The sequence below is a fragment of the Scardinius erythrophthalmus genome, assembly GCF_964197995.2.
Source record: "Scardinius erythrophthalmus genome assembly, chromosome: 23".
Taxonomy (NCBI): domain Eukaryota; kingdom Metazoa; phylum Chordata; class Actinopteri; order Cypriniformes; family Leuciscidae; genus Scardinius; species Scardinius erythrophthalmus.
In genome coordinates this window covers 10,428,867-10,450,807 of record NC_138243.1, presented here as the reverse complement: position 1 = coordinate 10,450,807, position 21,941 = coordinate 10,428,867, and the positions used below count along the sequence as shown (strand labels likewise).

Below are 21,941 nucleotides of genomic sequence, written 5' to 3'. Positions count from 1 at the left end.
TGAATGGTAAGAAATAGGCCTATATTTAGAAGAAAAAAAAAAAAAATAGCATGAAGGTTCTGACCCCACCCCCAAACCTGCCACTGGGCCATAACCACGAATTCACAATACGAATTCATACGAATTAGCCACCAATTTGCCAAAACGTAAAATAGTTACAAACTGCCATGGATTGTGTTGCCATGATCAAGAACATTTGACATTGTGGTCAAAAGATTTCACATGATCAATGTCACAAAATAAAAGAGTTCAAATGTAAATATTAATTAAAAAATTAAATGTAAATAGTTTTTTTTTTTTTTTTACTTGCAGGTTTAAATGAGCTAAATAAAAAAGCCATATTTTCAGTGTGACCTCAGATTTTTTCTTGTCTTCCTCCCAATTAATTATAATTATATATAATTCTGTAAGGAATAATTGACGAAAGACCGTTGAATTATTAAAAAAGTAATGCTAACTAACCCCCCCTATTTGGTCGCACCCTGTTGTGTATTATTTTTTCAATAATTTAAACGGCCCAAAGTCAATTATTCCGCCTATAGGCCTACTACAGTTAGGCTACCACACCTCAAAACAATGTAGTATTTCAAGACATTTGTCAGGTTTTTGTCCTTAAAACACTCTTGTGTGGGACTAATTTCTTATGCATCTCATCCCAAGCCTCCGTAATTCTAAAATGTCAGAGCTAGTAATGGAGGTTTGAACCACAGATAATGCCATAATGCAGTTATGAAAGAGAGAGAGAGAGAGAGAGAGAGAGAGAGAGAGAGAGAGAGAGAGAGAGAGAGAGAGAGATGTATCAAGCGTGTATAGCAGAGGTCGGGAACCTATGGCTCGCGAGCCACATCTGGCTCTTTGGCAAAAATCATGTGGCTCGCGAGGTCTCTAACCCTTTACCAACAAACCATCGATGAAAAACAATTAAAACACATCAACAGAGATCGGCTCTCTGCAGAAAAAGCAACCAATTACAATTCCCTTGTTGTAGTACAGCCTACTGAAGTTAATGAAAATTTTATGATAATAATAATATTAAAGTTGTACCGGCAAAAGTGCGTGTTCAGTGCTGTTCGCGAGTGTCACGAGTCTGGCAGCAATCAACTAACCGCTCACGTTTCTGTGGTAACCTACACAGCTCCTGCACTGGGATTCAAGCTGGCGAAAACCATTCTAGAACAGCAGCAAAAATGTAAAAGTAGACTTTATAAACTTTAATATAACATTTTATTGAAACGGGTGCTTTGCTGCGCATAGAGACATTTCACCCGCTGGTAGGCTACTTTCACTTTTGCCGCAGAGACCCTTTATGTCCTATAAATGTGTCGTATTTTTGATAATCCGCGCAGATTTCAGTTGACGATTCTGTTTAAAGTTATTAAAAACAAAACATGAATGAATGAGAAAGAAAAGAACAGGATGTGCTTTATATTGAAAAGAAATATTAAAAGCGCGATAAGTCGCGAAAGAGAACTGACAGGATACTGTGCGCGCGCTCCGAGCGCAACACGGACAAGCAGCCTTTGTCTTCGGTTGCGCGCCTAAACGGCCAAATAAACACAGAAATATATCAAAATGCTAAGTCGAGTATTCACGTAAACACAGCAGATAGTACTGTGTGCATTCATTCTCTCTCACACGCACACAAAATGGTATATGCTCATCACTTGGTACTCAACCTCACAGTGAAAGCCCTGCAGAATTAATTCCATATTCCAACTTATTTATTGTTTGCTGAATATTTGTTAATAATATTAATAATTAAATAATATTAATAATAATTACTACGGTTGAATTTTTTATTGAAAAAAGCACGTCTTTAATATTAACTTTAATAATATATATATATATATAGGCATTTTTTTTTCCTACTGTGGCTCTTTTGGAAAAATGCATTATCCAAAAATGAAAAAATGTCTCTTTGGTCAAAAAAGGTTCCCGACCCCTGGTGTATAGATTACCTAACCGTGTCATCTTAACACTGTGCGTCTCTACTAATAGCGAAACTGTAAGTTCATCTGCTCCAAGAACAGGGCTGTTATTACTTTGCTAGTGAGAAATGTCTTGTAGCTTTTAGGTTGTTAAACTATTTTACACATAAAACCGTCAGAGCATACTTTTTGAAATAACTGAATTCATTTGGCGAAGTGATATGAAACTGTAATGCGGTCAAGACCTGCCTGGAACTACTTTAGCCGTGGGTTTCCCTGAAAATAATTGCACACCTTGAGTTGAGAACGTTCGTCAACTAATCAGATTCAAGCATTCAACAGCCCTGTAGCAACATGAAATAAATGTGATGAGAGAGTTAAACACAAGCCCATTTGGTCTTTGGTTTTATTTGATTCCAGGAAGTAGAGCTTACAACACCTTGTTGTTATTGCTCTTTGTGTTGTAAACTGGCCCGTTATGATGTAAAGAGAGAACAACGTTCCTTGATATGAGCATTCATCTGCAAGTGTTTGTGAACAAAACCAGCGATGGTATTTAAATCAGCCATCAATGCTACTTTTCTAAACACTGCCTCTCTTGTAGGTAAGCGTATAATGTCACAGTCTGTTTTATTAGCCTAATCTCATGACTGGTGTAAAGACATGCCCTGAAAGCAGTTTTATGTGGTTTATTTGTACATTTTATTTTAATTTTATTAGCTTTTTACTGTTGAGGTTTTATTGTTATTTACTGCAATTCCCATTATCCTCTGTGCTTTTACTGGATTGCAATACTATAACTTTTTTATTAAATCCAGATGAAGTAGTTTTGTGCAGGTCTGGCACAAAGGTCGTTTGTGTTACTGTAAGTGTAAAGTTCTGCAGGAATGTTAGAAATGCTGGCAGACAAAACATGGTATTTTATCTTTCTTTTAATGAATGCAGGATGTTTGAATCCATTACACTGTGTGTTTCTTAACAGGAATGTGTATTGCACCTGGCAAGGTTTGGGGTTGTAGGGGGAAATAACTCTTATGTATGATCACGTTGCAGCCAGGTGATGGTTTTTGCTTGAGGGAGATGCTTTCGAAACGAACTTCAATTGAGCAATGTTTGCTGTCAATTATGAATGAGTCAAACACCTTGCAAAACATTACCAGACATTTTTTTGCTCACTGGCTCTGTTTTTTTTAACTTTCATAATGATCACATTGCTTTCATAATTTGTCTAATCGCCTCCAGGTCTGGAAGAGTTTCCAAAGTCTCATTCCAAACTAAGACTAAAAGCTTGGAGTTCATAACAGACTAAAAGTAAAGACTAGGAGTGTTAAGAATTTTTTTTTACTGAAAAGTCCTTTAAAGGGGTCATATAATGGTACATGCACGTTTACAAGTTGATTGTACTGAATGTGTGTTGGCAGTGCCTGTTTCCTCCCACGATTGTTGATTGACAGCAGCGTTTCAACACAGACCCGCCCTCGCTCGTGAGCGAGCTGTCAATCATAGTCTGCGCGGACCGGCGCCGTCATTGTTGATACGCTGGAGCACTGTCTATGAGCAGAATGGCGTCTAAGCGATTGTGGTGTTCTGTTCTTGGGTGTAATAAGGAACACAGCAGTCATATTGATGTTCCTAAATCGAACAGCTGAAGACGCAGTGGCTGAGTTTGTTTTCGAAGGGAATATTCCCCACGATCAACGTCCATGCTTTCATGTTTGTGCAAATCATTTCACACACCAGACTGCTTTACAAACGAGGGTCAGTAATGTTATAAAGCTGGTTTTGCTAAGAAGCTGCTCCTGAAAAATGGATCGGTACCAACTATTTGTGTTCCTGCTGCACCTCCAGAAGAACTGAAGGGAGTGTAACATTTATTAACCTTTATATTAATATTTATATTAATCTTTGCAAATCGCTTGCTGCACGCTTCACGATGAATGCGGTTGTTTACACTCAGGGTACATTACGGCGTGTTTTCTATGTACGACGTTCTCAATATAATTCATAATCCCACGTTTATAATGACAACGCGCTATGGTTATTGTGTTATTACAAACGGTGTATGCACAGAGCAGAGGGGCGGGGTGAGCAAAGCTCATTATCATTCAAAGACACATGCACTGAAACGGCGTGCTGAAAACAGAGCTGTTTTTGACCAGGTAAAATGAGTGTTTTCTTACAATACTAATGAGAATTTTTAATTAAAGTATTTTACAGACTTTTAATTTAGACCCTAAAGAATCATATTAGCTTGTACAAAAATGGCATTATATGACCCCTTTAAGGCGTCATGCTTTAACCTACAAGCATGATAATAATCATTATCCTATATTATCAAGATTATAATGAAATTTTCATTAGCAACATTTTCAAGGGTCCTCAAGAGACTGACCATTAAAAACTGACTTCGTGAGTCACTCCACAGGACTCAATAATTGTTGACAAAGCTGCATAGTTTTTTCTTGAATTTTTAGGGTAATATTGTGTCCTTATTGTTGTACACGCTTCTGTATTTCACAGTTCATTATGAGGACAAACACCACAGGACAACATTTGACTTTAAATTGATTTAAAAATAAATAAATAAATAAAATACATAGATAATATGTATAATTGATATTATACAATTTCAGTGTCCTTTGCTTTTTAGGTAAATGGTCAAAAATATGAGACAAAAACAGACTTTTTTTGATAAAAGTAAATTTGACATTTCTGCCCATTTACAACTGATCTGTACAATTGACGGCATGATGAGTGAATATACATTTTTAGATTTGTTATATTTGCAATGGAGTGCTGATAAAATCTTTATACTGTCAGCCTTTATTGTCTCCTGATATATAAAGGGTAATCAATCATAAAATTCATAAGTTCCACTTTTGCTACATGTCCTTGAGGTGTGTATTTTTGCACCGTCAGTGTGCGTTCACGCACACACCACACACGTTTCACTCAGCTCAAACTGATCAAATAAAGCCACAACATGTTATAGATGAGCAGAGCTGATGTGATTGGTCGTGTTTAATCAGCCGCTCATGTCAAAGGTTTGCTCTGTTTCAAGAAAGGCTGTTGCATGATGGGTGTTAATGAGTAACTTATTCTAAAATCAGGGAAGGGGGTCTTAGCATTTGCAAAACCTCTGACATATGTGTACTCATACTACTGGACTTATTTATTATGCAATTGGTATTAATAGACTGATACATTGGTAACTACTTGGACGACATTTGGCCTTTTTAAGACGGACTGTTCTGAATTACTTGTGCAAATTGTGTCGACTGGCCAATTAACAGAAATGGCCTTTTCACTAAATGTCAGTTCTTGTCAATTTTTATATATGTATACACACTATCATGAAAAAGTTTGTGGTCAGTAATATTTTTTAAATGTTTTTGAAATAAGTCTCTTATGCTCACCAAGGCTGCATTTATTTGATCAAAAATACAATAAAAATTGTAATATTGTGAAATATTATTACAATTTAAAATAACTGTTTTCTATTTGAAAATAGTTTCAAATGTAATTTATTTATGTGATGCAAAGCTGAATTTTCAGCATCATTACTCCAGTCTTCAGTGTCACATGATCCTTCAGAAATCATTCTAATATGCTGATTTGATGCGCATTTCTTATTATTATCAATGCTACATAATATTTTTGTGGAAACTGTGATACTTTTTTTTCAGGATTCTTAACAGAAAGTTCAAAATAACAGCATTTCTTTGAAATTTAATTTTTTTTTTAACATTAGAAATGTCTTTACTGTCACTTTTGATCACTTTAATGCACCTTTGCTGAATAAGTAGTATTTATTTTTGAAAAAATATTACTGACCCCAAACGTTTAAAGTTATCTAAATGCACGCACACACAAACACCCCCCCCCCCCACACACACACACACGCACACAAGTTTTGGACTCTACATTATATTAACATTATATTGACTCTAGATCAGTGCTTCTCAACTGGTGGCTTGCAAACTAGTTAAAACAATACAATTAATATGATTATACTTCAAAAGGGGAAGATAAAAGACATGCCATTGTTGATGTCAATCAAAAAAAATAATTTTTTAACAAAGGACAGTTCTGTTCATTTTCAACAATCTCTAGACATTGGGCATTAAAACCCAACCAACTACTAGAGTAAAGGCTGAGATGAATGCAGACATCACTGTTTGCTTTGATTCTACAGTAACAGCACAGTTTTACCTTGGGTCAGGTTATCCTGCACTATAAAACGGATGTGCACTGTTGCACTGTCGCCATTTACAATCTATCATTAATAAATAATGCAAGACCAGTTGAATCTCTATTGGCAAAGCCACTGAGAACTGAGGAAGAATTTGTGAAACAATTAAGCACGACAAGGCATGAGATCACAAACAGCTGCAGGTCTGAAAAGCGGCAGAGGACGACCTGAAACAGGCCATTTCTCTAAAGTTGCATTACGATATCTGCTAAAGTCTAGAAATGAATCGAAAGGAAGGGGCGGAGGGGATTGGTCAGAGAATCACATCCCCTGCTTTTTCTATCTGAGCGGACCTGGGCTCTCCTAAAATGGCTGCTATCAGAGCCTCCGGAGCGCTGACTCCGTTCCTAGGAGACCCAGGGCTCCGTGGACTAAGAGGACTGAGGGAGGGCGAGGTTAACGTGTCTGGAGAAACCAGACGCTCTTTCTTGGCATTGGCGGAAGGGTGTGGGGAGGAACTCCGTGCGGGGCCGTCGCGGGGCCGTGGGCACAGGCTGAGAGACTGCAGGGAGGGGAGGGGCGATGAGGAGAGCGCAGGTACGGCGGGGCTGCGGCTGCGCTGCCGCTTCTGGTGGTGGTGATGCCGTTTGCCGGTGTGGTTTCCAGGGCTGGGACTACGAGAGCTGGGAGCCAACAGGACCAGCGTACTGTCGTCTTCAGAGCTGACATCTGAACTGTCAGAGCGCGAACGACACCCTGGTGCAGGTGGTGTCGACATGGGAAGCTGCACCTGTGAGGAAAATATACACAGAGAATGAAAATAGATATCTACAATGAATATATATATATATATATATATATATATATATATATATATATATATATATATATATATATACAGTATATATATACACTCACCTAAAGGATTATTAGGAACACCATACTAATACTGTGTTTGACCCCCTTTCGCCTTCAGAACTGCCTAAATTCTACGTGGCATTGATTCAACAAGGTGCTGAAAGCATTCTTTAGAAATGTTGGCCCATATTAATAGGATAGCATCTTGCAGTTGATGGAGATTTGTGGGATGTACATCTAGGGCACGAAGCTCCCGTTCCACCACATCCCAAAGATGATCTATTGGGTTGAGATCTGGTGACTGTGGGGGCCATTTTAGTACAGTGAACTCATTGTCATGTTCAAGAAACCAATTTGAAATGATTCGAGCTTTGTGACATGGTGCATTATCCTGCTGGAAGTAGCCATCAGCGGATGGGTACATGGTGGTCATAAAGGGATGGACATGGTCAGAAACAATGCTCAGGTAGGCCGTGGCATTTAAACGATGCCCAATTGGCACTAAGGGGCCTAAAGTGTGCCAAGAAAACATCCCCCACACCATTACACCACCACCACCACCCTTCACAGTGGTAACAAGGCATGGTGGATCCATGTTCTCATTCTGTTTACGCCAAATTCTGACTCTACCATCTGAATGTCTCAACAGAAATCGAGACTCATCAGACCAGGCAACATTTTTCCAGTCTTCAACTGTCCAATTTTGGTGAGCTCGTGCAAATTGTAGCCTCATTTTCCTATTTGTAGTGGAGATGAGTGGTACCCGGTGGGGTCTTCTGCTGTTGTAGCCCATCCGCCTCAAGGTTGTGCGTGTTGTGGCTTCACAAATGCTTTGCTGCATACCTCGGTTGTAATGAGTGGTTATTTCAGTCAAAGTTGCTCTTCTATCAGCTTGAATCAGTCGGCCCATTCTCCTCTGACCTTTAGGGGGCGGCAGTGGCTCAGTGGTTCATGTAGATTGTCTACAAACCGGAAGGTTGGTGGTTCAATCCCCGGTTCCACCTGACCAAGTGTCGAGGTGTCCTTGAGCAAGACACCTTACCCCAGCTGCTCCCGACGAGCTGGATCGCCTTGCATGGCTGACACCGCCGTCGGTGTATGAATGAGTGAGTGAATGGGTGAATGTGAGGCAATATTGTAAAGCGCTTTGGTGGCCATTGGGTCTGTGAAAGCGCTATATAAATGCAGTCCATTTACCATTTAGCATCAACAAGGCATTTTCGCCCACAGGACTGCCGCTTACTGGATGTTTTTCCCTTTTCACACCATTCTGTAAACCCTAGAAATGGTTGTGCGTGAAAATCCCAGTAACTGAGCAGATTGTGAAATACTAAGACCGGCCCGTCTGGCACCAACAACCATGCCACGCTCAAAATTGCTTAAATCACCTTTCTTTCCCATTCTGACATTCAGTTTGGAGTTCAGGAGATTGTCTTGACCAGGACCACACCCCTAAATGCATTGAAGCAACTGCCATGTGATTGGTTGATTAGATAATTGCATTAATGAGAAATTGAACAGGTGTTCCTTATAATCCTTTAGGTGAGTGTATAATGATGATTTAAATGTTTCATAGAAGTTAAGAGTTAAAATCTCTTTCACATTTTTAAACCCACACAACCTTCTTTCTTCCACAGAACACAAGAGGACACTTTTCGAAGACTGTTTTCATGCTCCTTTTAATGCAATTGCAATGAAAAGACCCAAATTTATGTTGTTATTCACTAAAAGTATCGTCATCTGCCCTAGCTTGATGTGTTCATGAGAGTACAAGAGAGAACGAAACAAGTGAACAAGAGAATCTTTTCAGTTAATCACTTGATCGATCAGTTTACAAAACTGATGTGAATGGTTCATTCACAGTTCGTTGCACTGATCTGGTTTAGTTCAAGTTCAACTAACCTACTCAAGTGATTTTGTTTTACTGGATGATTCAGTCGTAGTGGTTTTGCTTTACTTTTGGCCTGTTTCTCACATAAAGAGTTTATATCAGTGTTGTAATTGAGACCAGCTTATTCAAGTCCAAGTCAAGACAGAGTCCACATGACAAAACCAAGACCATATTTTCATGATCTTGGTTTTGCCCTGGGTCTTGACTCGAACTCAACCTTCTTCTGGTCTCAGTCTTGACTCGTACTTAAGCCTCTTTTGGTCTCAGTCTCAGTCTTGAGGCTGTCTGCTCAACCCTTTCCTGGTCTTGGTCTAGATTTGGACTCAACAGTGTTCTGGTCTAAGTCTTGACTCATACTTAGCCGCCTTCTGGTTTGGGTCTTGACTATGTCTTGACTTTCTTCTGGTCTCAGTCTTGATTCAGACTCGACCCTCTTCTGGTCTCGGATTTGACTCTTACTCAGCCCTCTTCTGATTTCAGTCTAGACTTGGACTCGTATGTGCTGGTCTCGACCACAACACTGGTTCATATGACTTCAGAAGACTTGAAAAAAAAAGACGGGTCCATGAACATATAAAGTGCTTTTGTCTCCTTGAAAGCCTCAGTCTGTATTCATTCAAATAAATGACGAAATCAGCACCATCTTCAAAAATCCCTGGAGTTCCATGGAAGAAAGAGATTTGGGAGGATTATGTCATCAAATCTGGGATATTCAGACTTTTGTTTGAGGCACTTAGTAGCAAGTAAACTCGTGTCTTGGGTTTCCTGTCTGTGAAATAATGAATGCTTACTACTTTTGGAAAGTCTACACATATTTCTGTTCATTTCTATTCAGCCAGTCTATTCTTGTAGTATCTTTGATTTCAGATTTGACTGCCCTTAATCAGCATGTAAAACAAAACAAATTGTGATCTGATCAGTCACTTTATATGTCAGTCTAAGTGGGCTTTTTTTTTACCAGAAGAAGCTTTGAAAGACATATCTTACATTGTGACTGTTTGTGTAAAAAATATTTTTTACCACAGTGGTTTTGGTTCTGTTCCTACAAATACCAATTTTACTGACAGAACCTCTTTGAAACCGTGGAAAATTGTGTTTCACACTGACACTGTGGTACATTGTGTCTTATTTCCATTGTGTGTGCTTTCATTATGTGGTGTCTCACACATGTAGTTGGAAATTCAAATGACACAACTGAGTCTGTGTTTGTTATTTGTGAATATCCAGCCTTAAATACAAATCAAGTCTGCAATCAGTGTTGACAATGATGCGATGTCAGAGCGCAATGACCTTGTCATCATGCCCTTGGAATAACACACTCGTTCAAACCAAACTAATATTTGCATTTGTGTGGAATCAGAATGTAGCTGTGTGAGAGAAGTGTGGACCTGAAATGGTTCTGTCACTCCCACAATGCTGTTCGTGTTGTTACTGTAATATCCCAGAATATATTCCCCCGGGTCTCTAGGCAAATCTTCCTCAGAAAATGTCACCTGAAGGTCATGAAAAAAACAAAACAAGTTACAGATAATGATAGTCAGCACTGGCTACACTACCAATCTACTTTGTTAGTATTAATACTGGTCAGTGATCTTAAAGCTTTCAATCCAAGATTATCCAGGAATGATTTGATTTTGGGATTAAGGCATTGTCCTGTCAACAGCGAAAGACGTAACGATCAGGGTCAGGATGATCAGATCTTTCAGATCTCCAGAAAACATCTTACACACACGACTAACAATTTTCATGTCCTACCTGTGTGGAATGCTCAGATTTGGCCCAAACATAAGCAGCGTAATCCTTGTGGTGCTTAAATCCCACCTAAAAAAGGCAATAGAAAAGTAAGTACATATAAACAATTTATTTATAGAGGGGGGATGGGCATGTGCATCTGTTTTTTTTTTGGTCATCAATATTTAAAATAATTAAGTAAGATTTAGTAATTTTTTTTTATAATTGATAATTAAATCCTCTCTATCTCTGTCTTCCACTTTTAGATTTTTTGTTACATGATTACTTTATCGAAATTGATGTTTTCTTTGATTATATAACTTCACATGTTAATTATTAGTTAGTTATTGGTTGTCTCCATCTGCTTTTATGCTTGTTTGATTGTTATAAGAAGATTGCATGTCTCTTTGTCTGTCAACTGTTTGTATTATTTTGTGAAGCGATCTTGGGTTCTTGAAATGCGCTATGAAAAATAAACATATTATTATTATTATTATTAAAATGAGACTGAATAAGCCAGTTAGGCTAGAAAACTTTTATCAAAATAATTTGTCATTTTATTTTGTTAATGTTTTTTGCTGTTAAATGTGTACATGTTTTCTATGATAAAATTATGCAAAAATAACAAAGCAATTCATAGGTTCATTTCCTTGAAAAGTTGAAAGACTGGAAAGCTCTGTTTGTTTGATTTTCCTGACTTGCCCAACATAGCAACACTGGCTCAACCAATGGTGTGAGTTTGGGGGAAGGTCTCTCTACTTATTGACCAATAGTAGGCAGGGAGAATGCTTGGGAAAGATTTCTGAGAAACAGTCATTATTATAGCAATTATTTTTGGTGATAGTGGAGCATAAATGACACACTTTGATTTAAATGTGGTTAACAGAGTTAATGACACATATTAGAAAACCACTGTGATAACAATGTTTTAATAACATAATGTGCATAATTGTTCCAAGTAAAAAAAAAGAAAAAAAAAAAAAAAAAAAGGATTAAACGTTGTTTTATGTGAAAATTCTATTCATGTATTACCTTGTATAGTCCCACCCAGTCCCATGAACTCCTCTGAAAGCCGTGTGCCATTGTGAGTTTTGCTGTAGCATCAGAGAACTTGGTCCATTCTTTCTCCACTTCCAGTGTCACTAATGGTTGGTTCACCTTAAAGGGAAACTGATGGGACAGAAGTGTACTTGTGTCAAACAAATCTTAGAAAAAAATTTATGTATTACTACTATAATACAACCTTTTATCCCTTTACAGAGGCCTTCAGTAAACAAACAAACAAACAAACAAACAAACTGTGAGAAAATCTATTTAAATTTATTTGCAGTGTGTCTGTGGCCTGTTTTAACTCATAAATGGCGAAGTGTCAGGATAATAGATATCTCACATGACACTGTGCGCCTAAAATACAGGCAGGGCTGCTCACAGACTATCCAGTTTCTTTCCCGCCAATTTTAGACTTACATGCAGAGTAAAGAGGGAGGACACTGGCTTGTGATCGCTAATAGTGAAGCCCATGTGACTGCGATAGACGTGCTGAGAAACTCTGGTGGCGCCGCCCAGCCATGAGGTCAGACCCCTCTGCAGGGCAGAATAATGGGACGGCACAGGGGAGCCCGTCCTGCGCAGACGCCACAGGATGCGATCTGTCCATGCAGGTTTCCTCTTTTTTGCACTAGGAAAGAAAGCCAGGTTTGAACGAGAGGCCAGGGAAACAGAAAGACTCATGAAGAAAAGCATAATTCAGTCCCACACCTTGTGTCATAAGTGTGTGTTCCCACATCAAACTTGTAAGTTGGCGGGAATTTCAGGGGGCCTTCTATAAATCCCTCCAGAACGGACTCGCTTTTTTTCGCCATGTTGAGCTGTGACAGACAAAACAAAATACAAAATGTTCTTTCACTTAATCTTTTTTAACAACAACCCAATCTAGCAGACAATACAACGCAATCCAGTATTTTTGTGTTGTGTCTCTCAGTGCTCATGCGCTTTCTGAAGAGTTGAATCAAGCCGCTTTGTTTATAGATGTAGTACGCTGACCTCTAGTGGTAACAGTTTGAAAAATCAGTATTGTCACTGATAAGGACAATTTTCATTGAGGTGGACTTCTAAATTAATTTTATGATTCAAAAGGGTGTTCATGAGTACTATGCGGGCATTTGAGACAGGGCCTCCATTGTTAAAAAAAGAACACTTTAGCTTACTATCCAAAAGGGTCACTGTGATTTTGCCAAGTAAGACATGTTCAACATTCCTGTCCGAAAATTGAGTCCTAACCCTATCCCAAACCTAACCCTACCCATATCTCTAAAATCAGAGGGAAATGATGAGGGTGAATAACAGTGATGTAGAAGCACCTAACCCTGGTTTTGAGCCCAAACTTATATAAGCAGTAAACTCCCTCAAATCTGATTGGTTGATTTGAATGTTGTTGTCAAAGATGTTGATCCAGGAACATTATGTACTTGGTAAAATCACGTTCACCAAGAAGAAAGTCAGTACTTAATATGACAATATTATACTTTTAAATAATATACTTAAGTGTAAACTGAATGTAATGTTTTCCAACACTTTTTGCATGCTATTTACAATTAAATGAAAATGTATTATAGTTTACAATTACATTTAATACAATTAGCTGAACTTTAGAGTGCTTTTTTGACCCACTTAAATAGGACTTATCAGCTTTATATGTAATTTCATAATTACTTGAATTTTCTATTGTCTACTTAACTACAAGTGTGCATTCAATACAATTAAACACATTTCTTTTTGACATTTTTTGCTCTCTTACCTGATCTTTTTCCCACAGTAAAGGCAATTTGTCATTCTCAATTGCACTTTTCACCACGTGAATATCATAACCTTCGATTCGGAAGTTCAGATCACCAAACCAGAACACCACACTGTGAAAGAATGCAATAATTTCCAGTGAACCCAACAAGTCAAAGTTCATCTGTATAAAGCCACTCAGATTAATGCTCAAATAAAGATAAAAATTCCAGTTTGTATAAACCAACAAAATGTGCAAAAGTTATGCAATGGTTTAATAAAAAGGTATCACATAATAAAATCATTTTAAATGATTATTTCATATCCAATTATTTATTTATATGGTAATTAGCTTTGTGGCAGTGTTTCAGTGATGATTTTGTGATGATAACTGGCAAACTGCACATTATATATAAGTGCATAAGTAAGGCTGCTTTTTTCCCAGGTACCCACTCGTGATCCAGCACACCCACGGCGGTGCCGCCCTCAAACTGCTGCTGCTGAAGGATGCTTTCAAAGTCCTCCATCCGCTGCTCGAGGTTTCGCATGTGAGCCGGCAGGTGGCAGTTGAGAAAGCAAACAGGATGTCCGAAAACCATCATGCGTGCACTCACGCCCCCTTTATTCCCCTGAGACAAACACATAGAGGTGGAGGATAATGGGAAGACATTAATAATACAGTAGCTCTGCACTCCATGGTAAAGTGTCTGTCCTAATTGTAAAAGAAAAAACAACATTATTACAGAAATGATTTACAGTCATGTTGATCCAAACTATTATGCTGTTGTTATTTTTTTTCCATGGAACCCAAAAGGAAAAAAAATATTTTTATCTTCACGCAGCTCTTTTAAGCTCTAAACAATAAGACTTCATAGTGAACTGCTGTCAAACTGTAATATAGAACAAACACCATCAAATTTTAGCTGGTTTATCACAAAAAGTTTTGTATGGCTTCTGAAGTCTCATTCGTGAACATACTGGGATTAATCTTGTTTGTTAACTTAAACTTTAAAATAATGTTTTCAGCCATTTTGGTAAATTTGGTAATTAATTTGCTATTAAAAAAATTAAAGTATTGATATTAGATGAAAAACAAAAAAATTACTAAAGCTAAAACAGAAATAAATATTAAAACTATCCAGAAATATATAAAAAAAATGACAAACGCACATAACGAAATTACTAAAACTCAACTGAAAACCATTTGGCATGATTCAGTCTCACATTTGAAAAAAATCAACGACTTTATTTTTTGAATAATTAATGTTTTTATTTAGATATTATTGTTGTCTTTTTATGGCTTGATAAAAAGTAATGAACAAAAAGGGTAGCTGACCGCACACTGATCCACTCAAGACTGGAAAAGTCTACAAAAACATTTTAAAAACAAATAGACACCAGCAAGCAAACGTTTCAGCACATTGCTATCTTCAGTACTCCTGTACTCATGTACTGAAGATAGCAATGTGCTGAAACGTTTGCTTGCTGGTTTCTATTTGTTTTTAACTCACATGCACTTTGCACTTTTTGCACGATGCAATTTATAAAAATAAATAAAAAGTTTTTGTAGACTATTCCAGTCTTGAGTGGATCAGTGTGCGGTCAGCCACCCTTTTTGTTCATTCTTCAATATACCATTGGCTCTACGCACCTGTAGTACAAGGAAATGCAGTACAAGGACTTTTTTCCTGTTTGGAGCGCTACATATTTTTTCTAGTTTCACTTGATAAAAAGTAATGCCATGCAGTTTGCAAAATGGAGCAAAACGTATAGATCAGCTTTGTTGTATCTGTTGTAACTTGGAAAATGCTGATGATGCTCAAACACACTTTCTGGGGCCTTTTAGTAGATTTGTAGACATGTGCATTTAGTTTAGTTTAGTTTAGTTTCTTTATGTATAAAACACATTTAAAAACAACAGTTTGTTAAAACCAAAGTACAGTACAACAAATATAAAAAAAACTTAAAACATTCAAAATTGAGAAAACCAAAAGGACACATGAAAAATGTTACACCGTCAACCAGAATTAAAACATAAAGAATAAAAATGGGTCTCCAAAGAGGATTTAAACAGAAATAGAAGGGTAAGATCTTGTATGGAGGGGAAGACTGTTCCAGAGCCTAGGACCAACCACAGCAAAAGCCCAGTCGCCTTTAGTTTTAAAATGTGAACGAGAGACTGAGAGGAGAAATTGACTAGATGACCGAAGAGATAGAGGTATTATGGTATTATAGGTATTACTCTGACTTTCATCTTTTTCAGTCTTTCATTCGTGAAAGATTCTGTTACTTAATTGTTGAGTAAATGATTCAACGACTCATTCATAACACTCGCTTGTTGCCATCTACTGGGTAACAAATGAACCTGCTGCAAGGAGTTACTGAACGAATAGCTGAGCAAATCTTTTTGGTGAACAGATTCAAAAGATTCAAGTCATTAAAATGAATCAAAATCCCCACCACTGCATTTTTATCTGTCTGTTTCGGAGCTTGACAGACATGATCACTCAGAACTGTTGTTGGAACAACATGAGGATGAGTAAATGAGCAAATATTCATTTGTGAGTGAACTATCTCTTAAACACTGTCCTGAGAAGGGCAGGTGTGTTGGTCAGTCAAGGGTGAAATGGGCTGTGCAGAGACATGCAGTTTATTATCAGCGCTGGTGCTGCAGTTCCCATGGGTTGTGCTCTCTCTTTCTGGGTAATGCCCTGGGGAGAACTGAGAGCTGCTGTGTGTGTGTTCAGTCTGTATTTGATCAAGCAGAGATGAACCTGATTTGTGTGTTTGTGCACTGCAAGACATATCAGAAACAGAGCTGCTGCGTGTCCTACTGTGCCCTACTCAAGGGAGACTGCAGAATGAGCCTGAAGCCATGCTGACAACAACACACAGCAGGGTCACACGCACACACACACTGCCACATACACAAAAACACACAGCTTCATTTCCACGGTCTCTCTTTGACTCTGCTTTTCCTGCTATCATCAAAGACATCGCACGGCTGTGGGTCGCGACATTATACAGATGTTTGATGTTCAACATTAAAGTACTAATGCATCACAACAATCACTGATCACATACATACACGTTTATAAATTATTTCCCAGAGGTCTTTGCTCACTTGACTCACCCAGTAGCCGCCCAGACCAGTGCGTGTGCTTTGGGTTTGTACTCCCCTGAGGAAGGGAAGGTGGCAGAATTTGGAAAACACCAGTAAGAAAACCCCCTGCATCCTCTGAGACGCCACCTAGAGGAATGTAAAGATATTTCAAGTTAAACCTCTCATTGTGGTGTTTACTACGGCAAACATCACTATTTCACTTTGAACAAACCTCTAAAGCCCAAAGTATACGTCAGTTTTTATGCATGCGCATAGGTATGCCTACAGTCAAAGACTTTAGATATATCAAGATGGTGCACTTATATTACTATGAATGTCAGCACAAACAGTTTCATCTATGTCCATTGTCTCCTCTATTTCTCTCCAGAAGTTTAACTTGCTTGTTTAAACCAGAGTTGCGAATACTGTATCTTTTAACACCTCACCCAAGTGCTTGTCAATGCGAGTGCCTGTTGTTGTAGTTTGTTGTTGTTATTCCATCTCATCCATGCTTCTGCTGCTACTGTATGGACTCGCTACAGCCATTAGATACACAGACATGCTGCTGTGAGCATGAAAGATATGCTGCTTCTGCATGATTAAGCATTCATAAATCCTGGTGCAGATTTAGGCAGGTGGAGCTGGGGAGGTAGAGGGTTTCAGAGGAACTGCAGGACTAGACTACTGCAAACACTGAACCAGACTCTTTAAAGAGACACTTCACCCATTTGCATTAAGCTTTGTATCGTTAGAAACCCAGTCATATTTTTGAATGGTCGTGCATTATTCCCTCATTTTCCCCTGAGACGGGAGAAATACGGATTTCAGTGTTGCAGTTCCTGCTTATAATGATGTAAAAATCTTCATTTTGCGTCATTCTAAGCAGGAAGTCCCATATCTTTGTAGTGGGGTTGAGACTACAAACACTCGTTCCTCACTTTTCCAGGGGGTGGGACCCACTCACGCTACAGACCTATTACAAATCAGTGGGTGGGACTTCACTTGCAGAAACTAAAAGCAATATCCACCATCTTGTTTGGAAGCTCAAGCTAACAGGCGCTGTGGAGCCAGATGTGAAGTTACGACAATGGCGGAAGGTACTCAATATGATATGGAAGAAAAGGATTATGAAAGTCTGATGCTTGAATCAGATGTTCGTGGCTATCTGAGGCTGATGGAGGAACAGGAGGCGGCTGCTGCGGCTTCTGCAGCCGAGGCAGAAGACCTGCCTGTCGTGGACGAGGAGCCTGGACTGGCTCGAGGTGGGGCGGACGGGTGGTGCCTGTGCTCTCACTGTGCACCTACGGACACAGAGATAGAGTCCGTCTGCTGCAAAGAATTTCAACGATGCCAATTTCTCCTGGACGAAATCTCTGAATCAGACGAGGACACGGACGTTTGTGTTGTGAAAATTAGTAGGAGTGGCTTGTGGAGCTGTGCAATGTGGTGCATTGTGGGAGTTGGGAGAATGCGCCCTAAAGTTACTTTCTGTCTTTCCTCTGTCAAGAAGGCACCCAATTCGAAATTTATGTTACATTTCGACTACATATATGACCCACTTTCAATAAAGATGAATGTTCCCACGGGTGAAATGCTCCTTTAAATGTTGAGCAAGCAATCTCATTGACTGCTGAATCAGCAAAGGCCAATCAGCTTGTGTTATGTGGTAATGCTGAGATACCTTGCAAATTGCATGTAAGAGTTTCATGACTGAACTAGATATTTGATTTCACACTGACCAACACATATCCAAAACGACTGAGTGTGTCCATGCAGAGGTCACTCCACTGGTCTGTGAAGAGAGCGTCTTTAAGCCGCTTGTTAATCATGGAGTTTACTTCCTGTAGTCTAAAGAGAGAGAAAAGGACAGAAGCAGAGAGAAAGAAAGACCGAGGAGAATAAGACAGGTAGAAGAATATCTTTAAAACAAGGACAAACAGGGCGAGATGACAAAATGGACATGGAAATGAGAAAACCCACAAAGAATGCAGAGGAAGGTTAATTAATTCATCAACAACAATGGATGGTATGTAAGAAAACAGCACTGTACAGCACTTCAGACATTCTCACCCAACAACAAACATGTCAGTGCTCCCATTTTCAACGCCGGGCCCAAACAGGGATGTGATGTCATCAGGTGGTATACTGGAGCCAACATTCCACGTGACAATATGCACTCTAAAGGGAATAAACCATACTGTACCTTTAATGTACATTTTAAAATAAATGATATTAATTACTTGCTGTAAACTTCCTACATTGGCAGATATCTTCTAAGGAAGCTTTCAGCACAACTGAAATGGAATGGAATCTCATAAATGATTTGAAATGCTCTTCATAGGAAGCAATCACACACACACACACACACACACACACACACACACTTGGAGCTATATTGGATTGGAGCTATAATTTCTAATCAATGGTCATATTCTTCTTTACATTACATCATGGTATTATGAGTCATCATAATTACTCAAATCAAAAAGCCTGTGATAAATGTCACCGGCTGTATTTAATAGCTTCCAAAACATGCTTAATGCTTTTAACTAATTAGAGCACATGCACGATGAGTAAACAGCATTTCGCATTATAAGGGCTCTGTCTGTATTGTCAAAGATGACAGGCTAAAGGATCCAGGAACACATTTGTGCGTCTAGGAATGCTGCCAGCTCAACACTCCTGTGTCCATTCTGTCACCAGGCTCTGAGAGAAATATTATGCTGATTTAAGAGATGACAAAATCGTAGCTCTGCTAGCATGCGTTCTTTAGGTCCATTATGCTGCCATTCCATTAGACGATTTCTCAATATTTAAGTTAATGGTTGATGGCCCTCTCTCTGACCACATGACATGTAGGAAGTTTGAAATCTGAGGATGTTAATGGGGTGGACTTTCATGGGATTGCCAGTGACCAATGAGCTTCTCCATGAGCTGAAGAAATGATTGTCCCATTCTGATCTAGACTTTTCCCTCAGCAAACAGTCAGATTCTCTCCCCTCAGGCCAGAGGATATAAGCAAACACAGAAGAAACCCAATCACAGAGACTGCAGTCAAATCATAACACCAGATCTGAGAGATATTAAAGCAATATCACACTTGCAAGAGTGAATAAATGAATGAATCAGCATTTCTGAACAAATTAGTTGAAAGAAAGATTCAATGGCTCACTCATAAAGATTTTATTCCTGAATGATCAATGTTTTAGAACAAATTGGTTTAATGAAGGATTCAACGGCGCATGAATCAATGTTTTTAAACAAACTGACTGAATAAACGATTCAATGACTCAAAGACTTCAAAGACTGCCACTTTCTTCGTTCCTGAATTAATCAACATTTTTAAATGAATTAATGTAATGAATAATTTAAAGGATAATTCCGGTATTTAGCACTTTGAGTCTCTTTTCTGGTTTGTTTTGGATGAACTAGAGTGGTGGACACAGAAATGTTGACGATGGGTCCTGTCTCGACTTTTTGACTCGTTTAGAATCGCCTTCGACCGCTTCAGAGTGGCTGGCTACGAACATGTCCTTAAAACAACCCTTAACGTTCGTTTTCAAAACTGTGCAACTCACCGAGTGGTTAGTGATGTTTGTTGATGTTCCAAAACAAGTAGCGTAGCGAAATACAGTTTCTGTCTTGTTTTATTTGCCATTTTGTAAAATCCCATTGATTTCTGTTGGAGGACTCATTGCTCGTTGATATTACTGCGCTTCAAACTCAAATATCGAGTGGAAGTTTATACGTGGTTGTGAGGTATCTGAAAAAATAGCTCCACTATAGCAAATAACACGGATTGAAATCGTACATTGCGCCGATATATTTGTTTTTAATCATCAACAAACACCACTAACCACTCGGTGAGTTGCACAGTTTTGAAAACGAACGTTAAGGGTTGTTTTAAGGACATGTTCGTGCATGCCCATAGAAGCGGTGAAAGGCGATTCTAAACGAGTCAAAAAGTCGAGACAGGACCCATCGTCAACATTTCTGTGTCCACCACTCTAGTTCATCCAAAACAAACCAGAAAAGAGACTCAAAGTGCTAAATACCGGAATTATCCTTTAATGACTCACTCATAAAGACTGGCAATTGTTTAGTTCCTGAATGAATCAACATTTTTCAACAAATCAGTGGAATTAATAATTCAATGACGCACTCATAAAAACAGCCACTTATTCTGTTTCTGAATGAACAATTCAGTGACTAATAAAGATAGAAACTTGTTACATTCTGCTTGATTCAGTTACTGAATTTGGAACCATGTACTAGTCTTACTTTTTTTACCAAATCGTTATATGGCAGAAATAGTAAGAGAAGTATGCTGTTCCAAATTCAGCAAGAGTTTTTGAACAAATCTGTTGAATGAATGATTCATGCTGAATTCGGAACCATGCACGTACTAGCACTCTTATTATTTTGTTATAGAAAGGCAGATTTCAGCGACAGTCATTTGTTTAATTACAGACGAGTCGTGAAAATGCTCACTGCTGTTGAACTGTTGCATCACTCATGGAATGCTGCTTGACCAATCAGATTCAAGGAACAATAACTAACTGTTGTATAAATATGGACAAGGTATGTAACGTCTCACCTGAAATCCCCCTCTTCGCTGATGGTCTTGCTCAACTTCTTGTCAGTAGTGTCTCCTGCGTTGGGTACATGTGTTTCTGGACTCAGGATTGGTTGAGGAATGTGGTTAGATAGGGGATTGTGGTTTGGGTTGGGGACTGGTCTGGCGATTAGATTATTGTGTGTGTTTGCACGGATGGGCTGTGATGGAGGGCTTGGAAGTGTTGGGGGAATGGATGGGGGGTTGAAACCGAGTTGAGAAGAGGGACTCAGTGGGTTTGGGGGGTTGCAATAAGGCAATGGTGATTCAGTTGGGCTGTGCGACAAGAAGTTAGGCGTTCCCTTAGCTTTAACCTGCAAAGAAGGCTCTGTGGGTTTGGAGACTTTGATTGTTGCCTTGGTCCCCAGTGCAGTAGGCCTGGGTCGACTGATGCTAATACAATTTGTGGATTGTGCGGTAGAGTCTAGTCTGACTCTCTCCTGAATGGCTGGATTTGTCCGCAGTGCCGGGGTCTGTCCCAACACTGGTGGGTTTCCAGTCATGACCATCTGGCAGTCTGAGGATGCAGGCAGTTTGCAGGGGTTTCCAAGCAGGGCTGGGACTGGTGGTTTGTGGAGTCCTAAAACTCCAGTAGGTCCTTCTGGCATAGGGCAGCTATGAATGGGCTGCATTGGATCCATTTACCTGGAGAGACGATACAAAGAGCCATTGACTTTTTAAATGAACTTTTCAGGTTCAATGCAAGTCTTCAGCTGTTAATCAACATTAAACATGCATGTATGATTTTTACATAAAAAATTGTCATAAATTAATAATATGCCACAGGCATTTTCTACCCTAATTTTAGCCCTCTGATTTGAATGCTCTGTTTTAAGGGTGTGTCTGCT

At 38.9% G+C, this 21,941-nt stretch overlaps 1 protein-coding gene across 1 annotated transcript; it reads right to left on the bottom strand.

Annotated features, from left to right (window-relative positions):
- Positions 1-5,671: 5,671 nt before the first annotated feature.
- inpp5ja (inositol polyphosphate-5-phosphatase Ja) lies at positions 5,672-21,734 on the bottom strand (the record flags this gene model as incomplete). Its single annotated transcript, XM_081354056.1, has 12 exons — positions 5,672-6,910; positions 10,258-10,362; positions 10,625-10,690; positions 11,633-11,770; positions 12,068-12,278; positions 12,359-12,468; positions 13,398-13,509; positions 13,829-14,004; positions 16,509-16,625; positions 18,218-18,326; positions 18,549-18,656; positions 21,076-21,734. 12 exons carry the CDS (start codon positions 21,732-21,734, stop codon positions 6,434-6,436), a joined length of 2,388 nt encoding a protein of 795 aa, XP_081210182.1. The 3' UTR covers positions 5,672-6,433.
- Between the last annotated feature and the right edge of the window lie 207 nt (positions 21,735-21,941).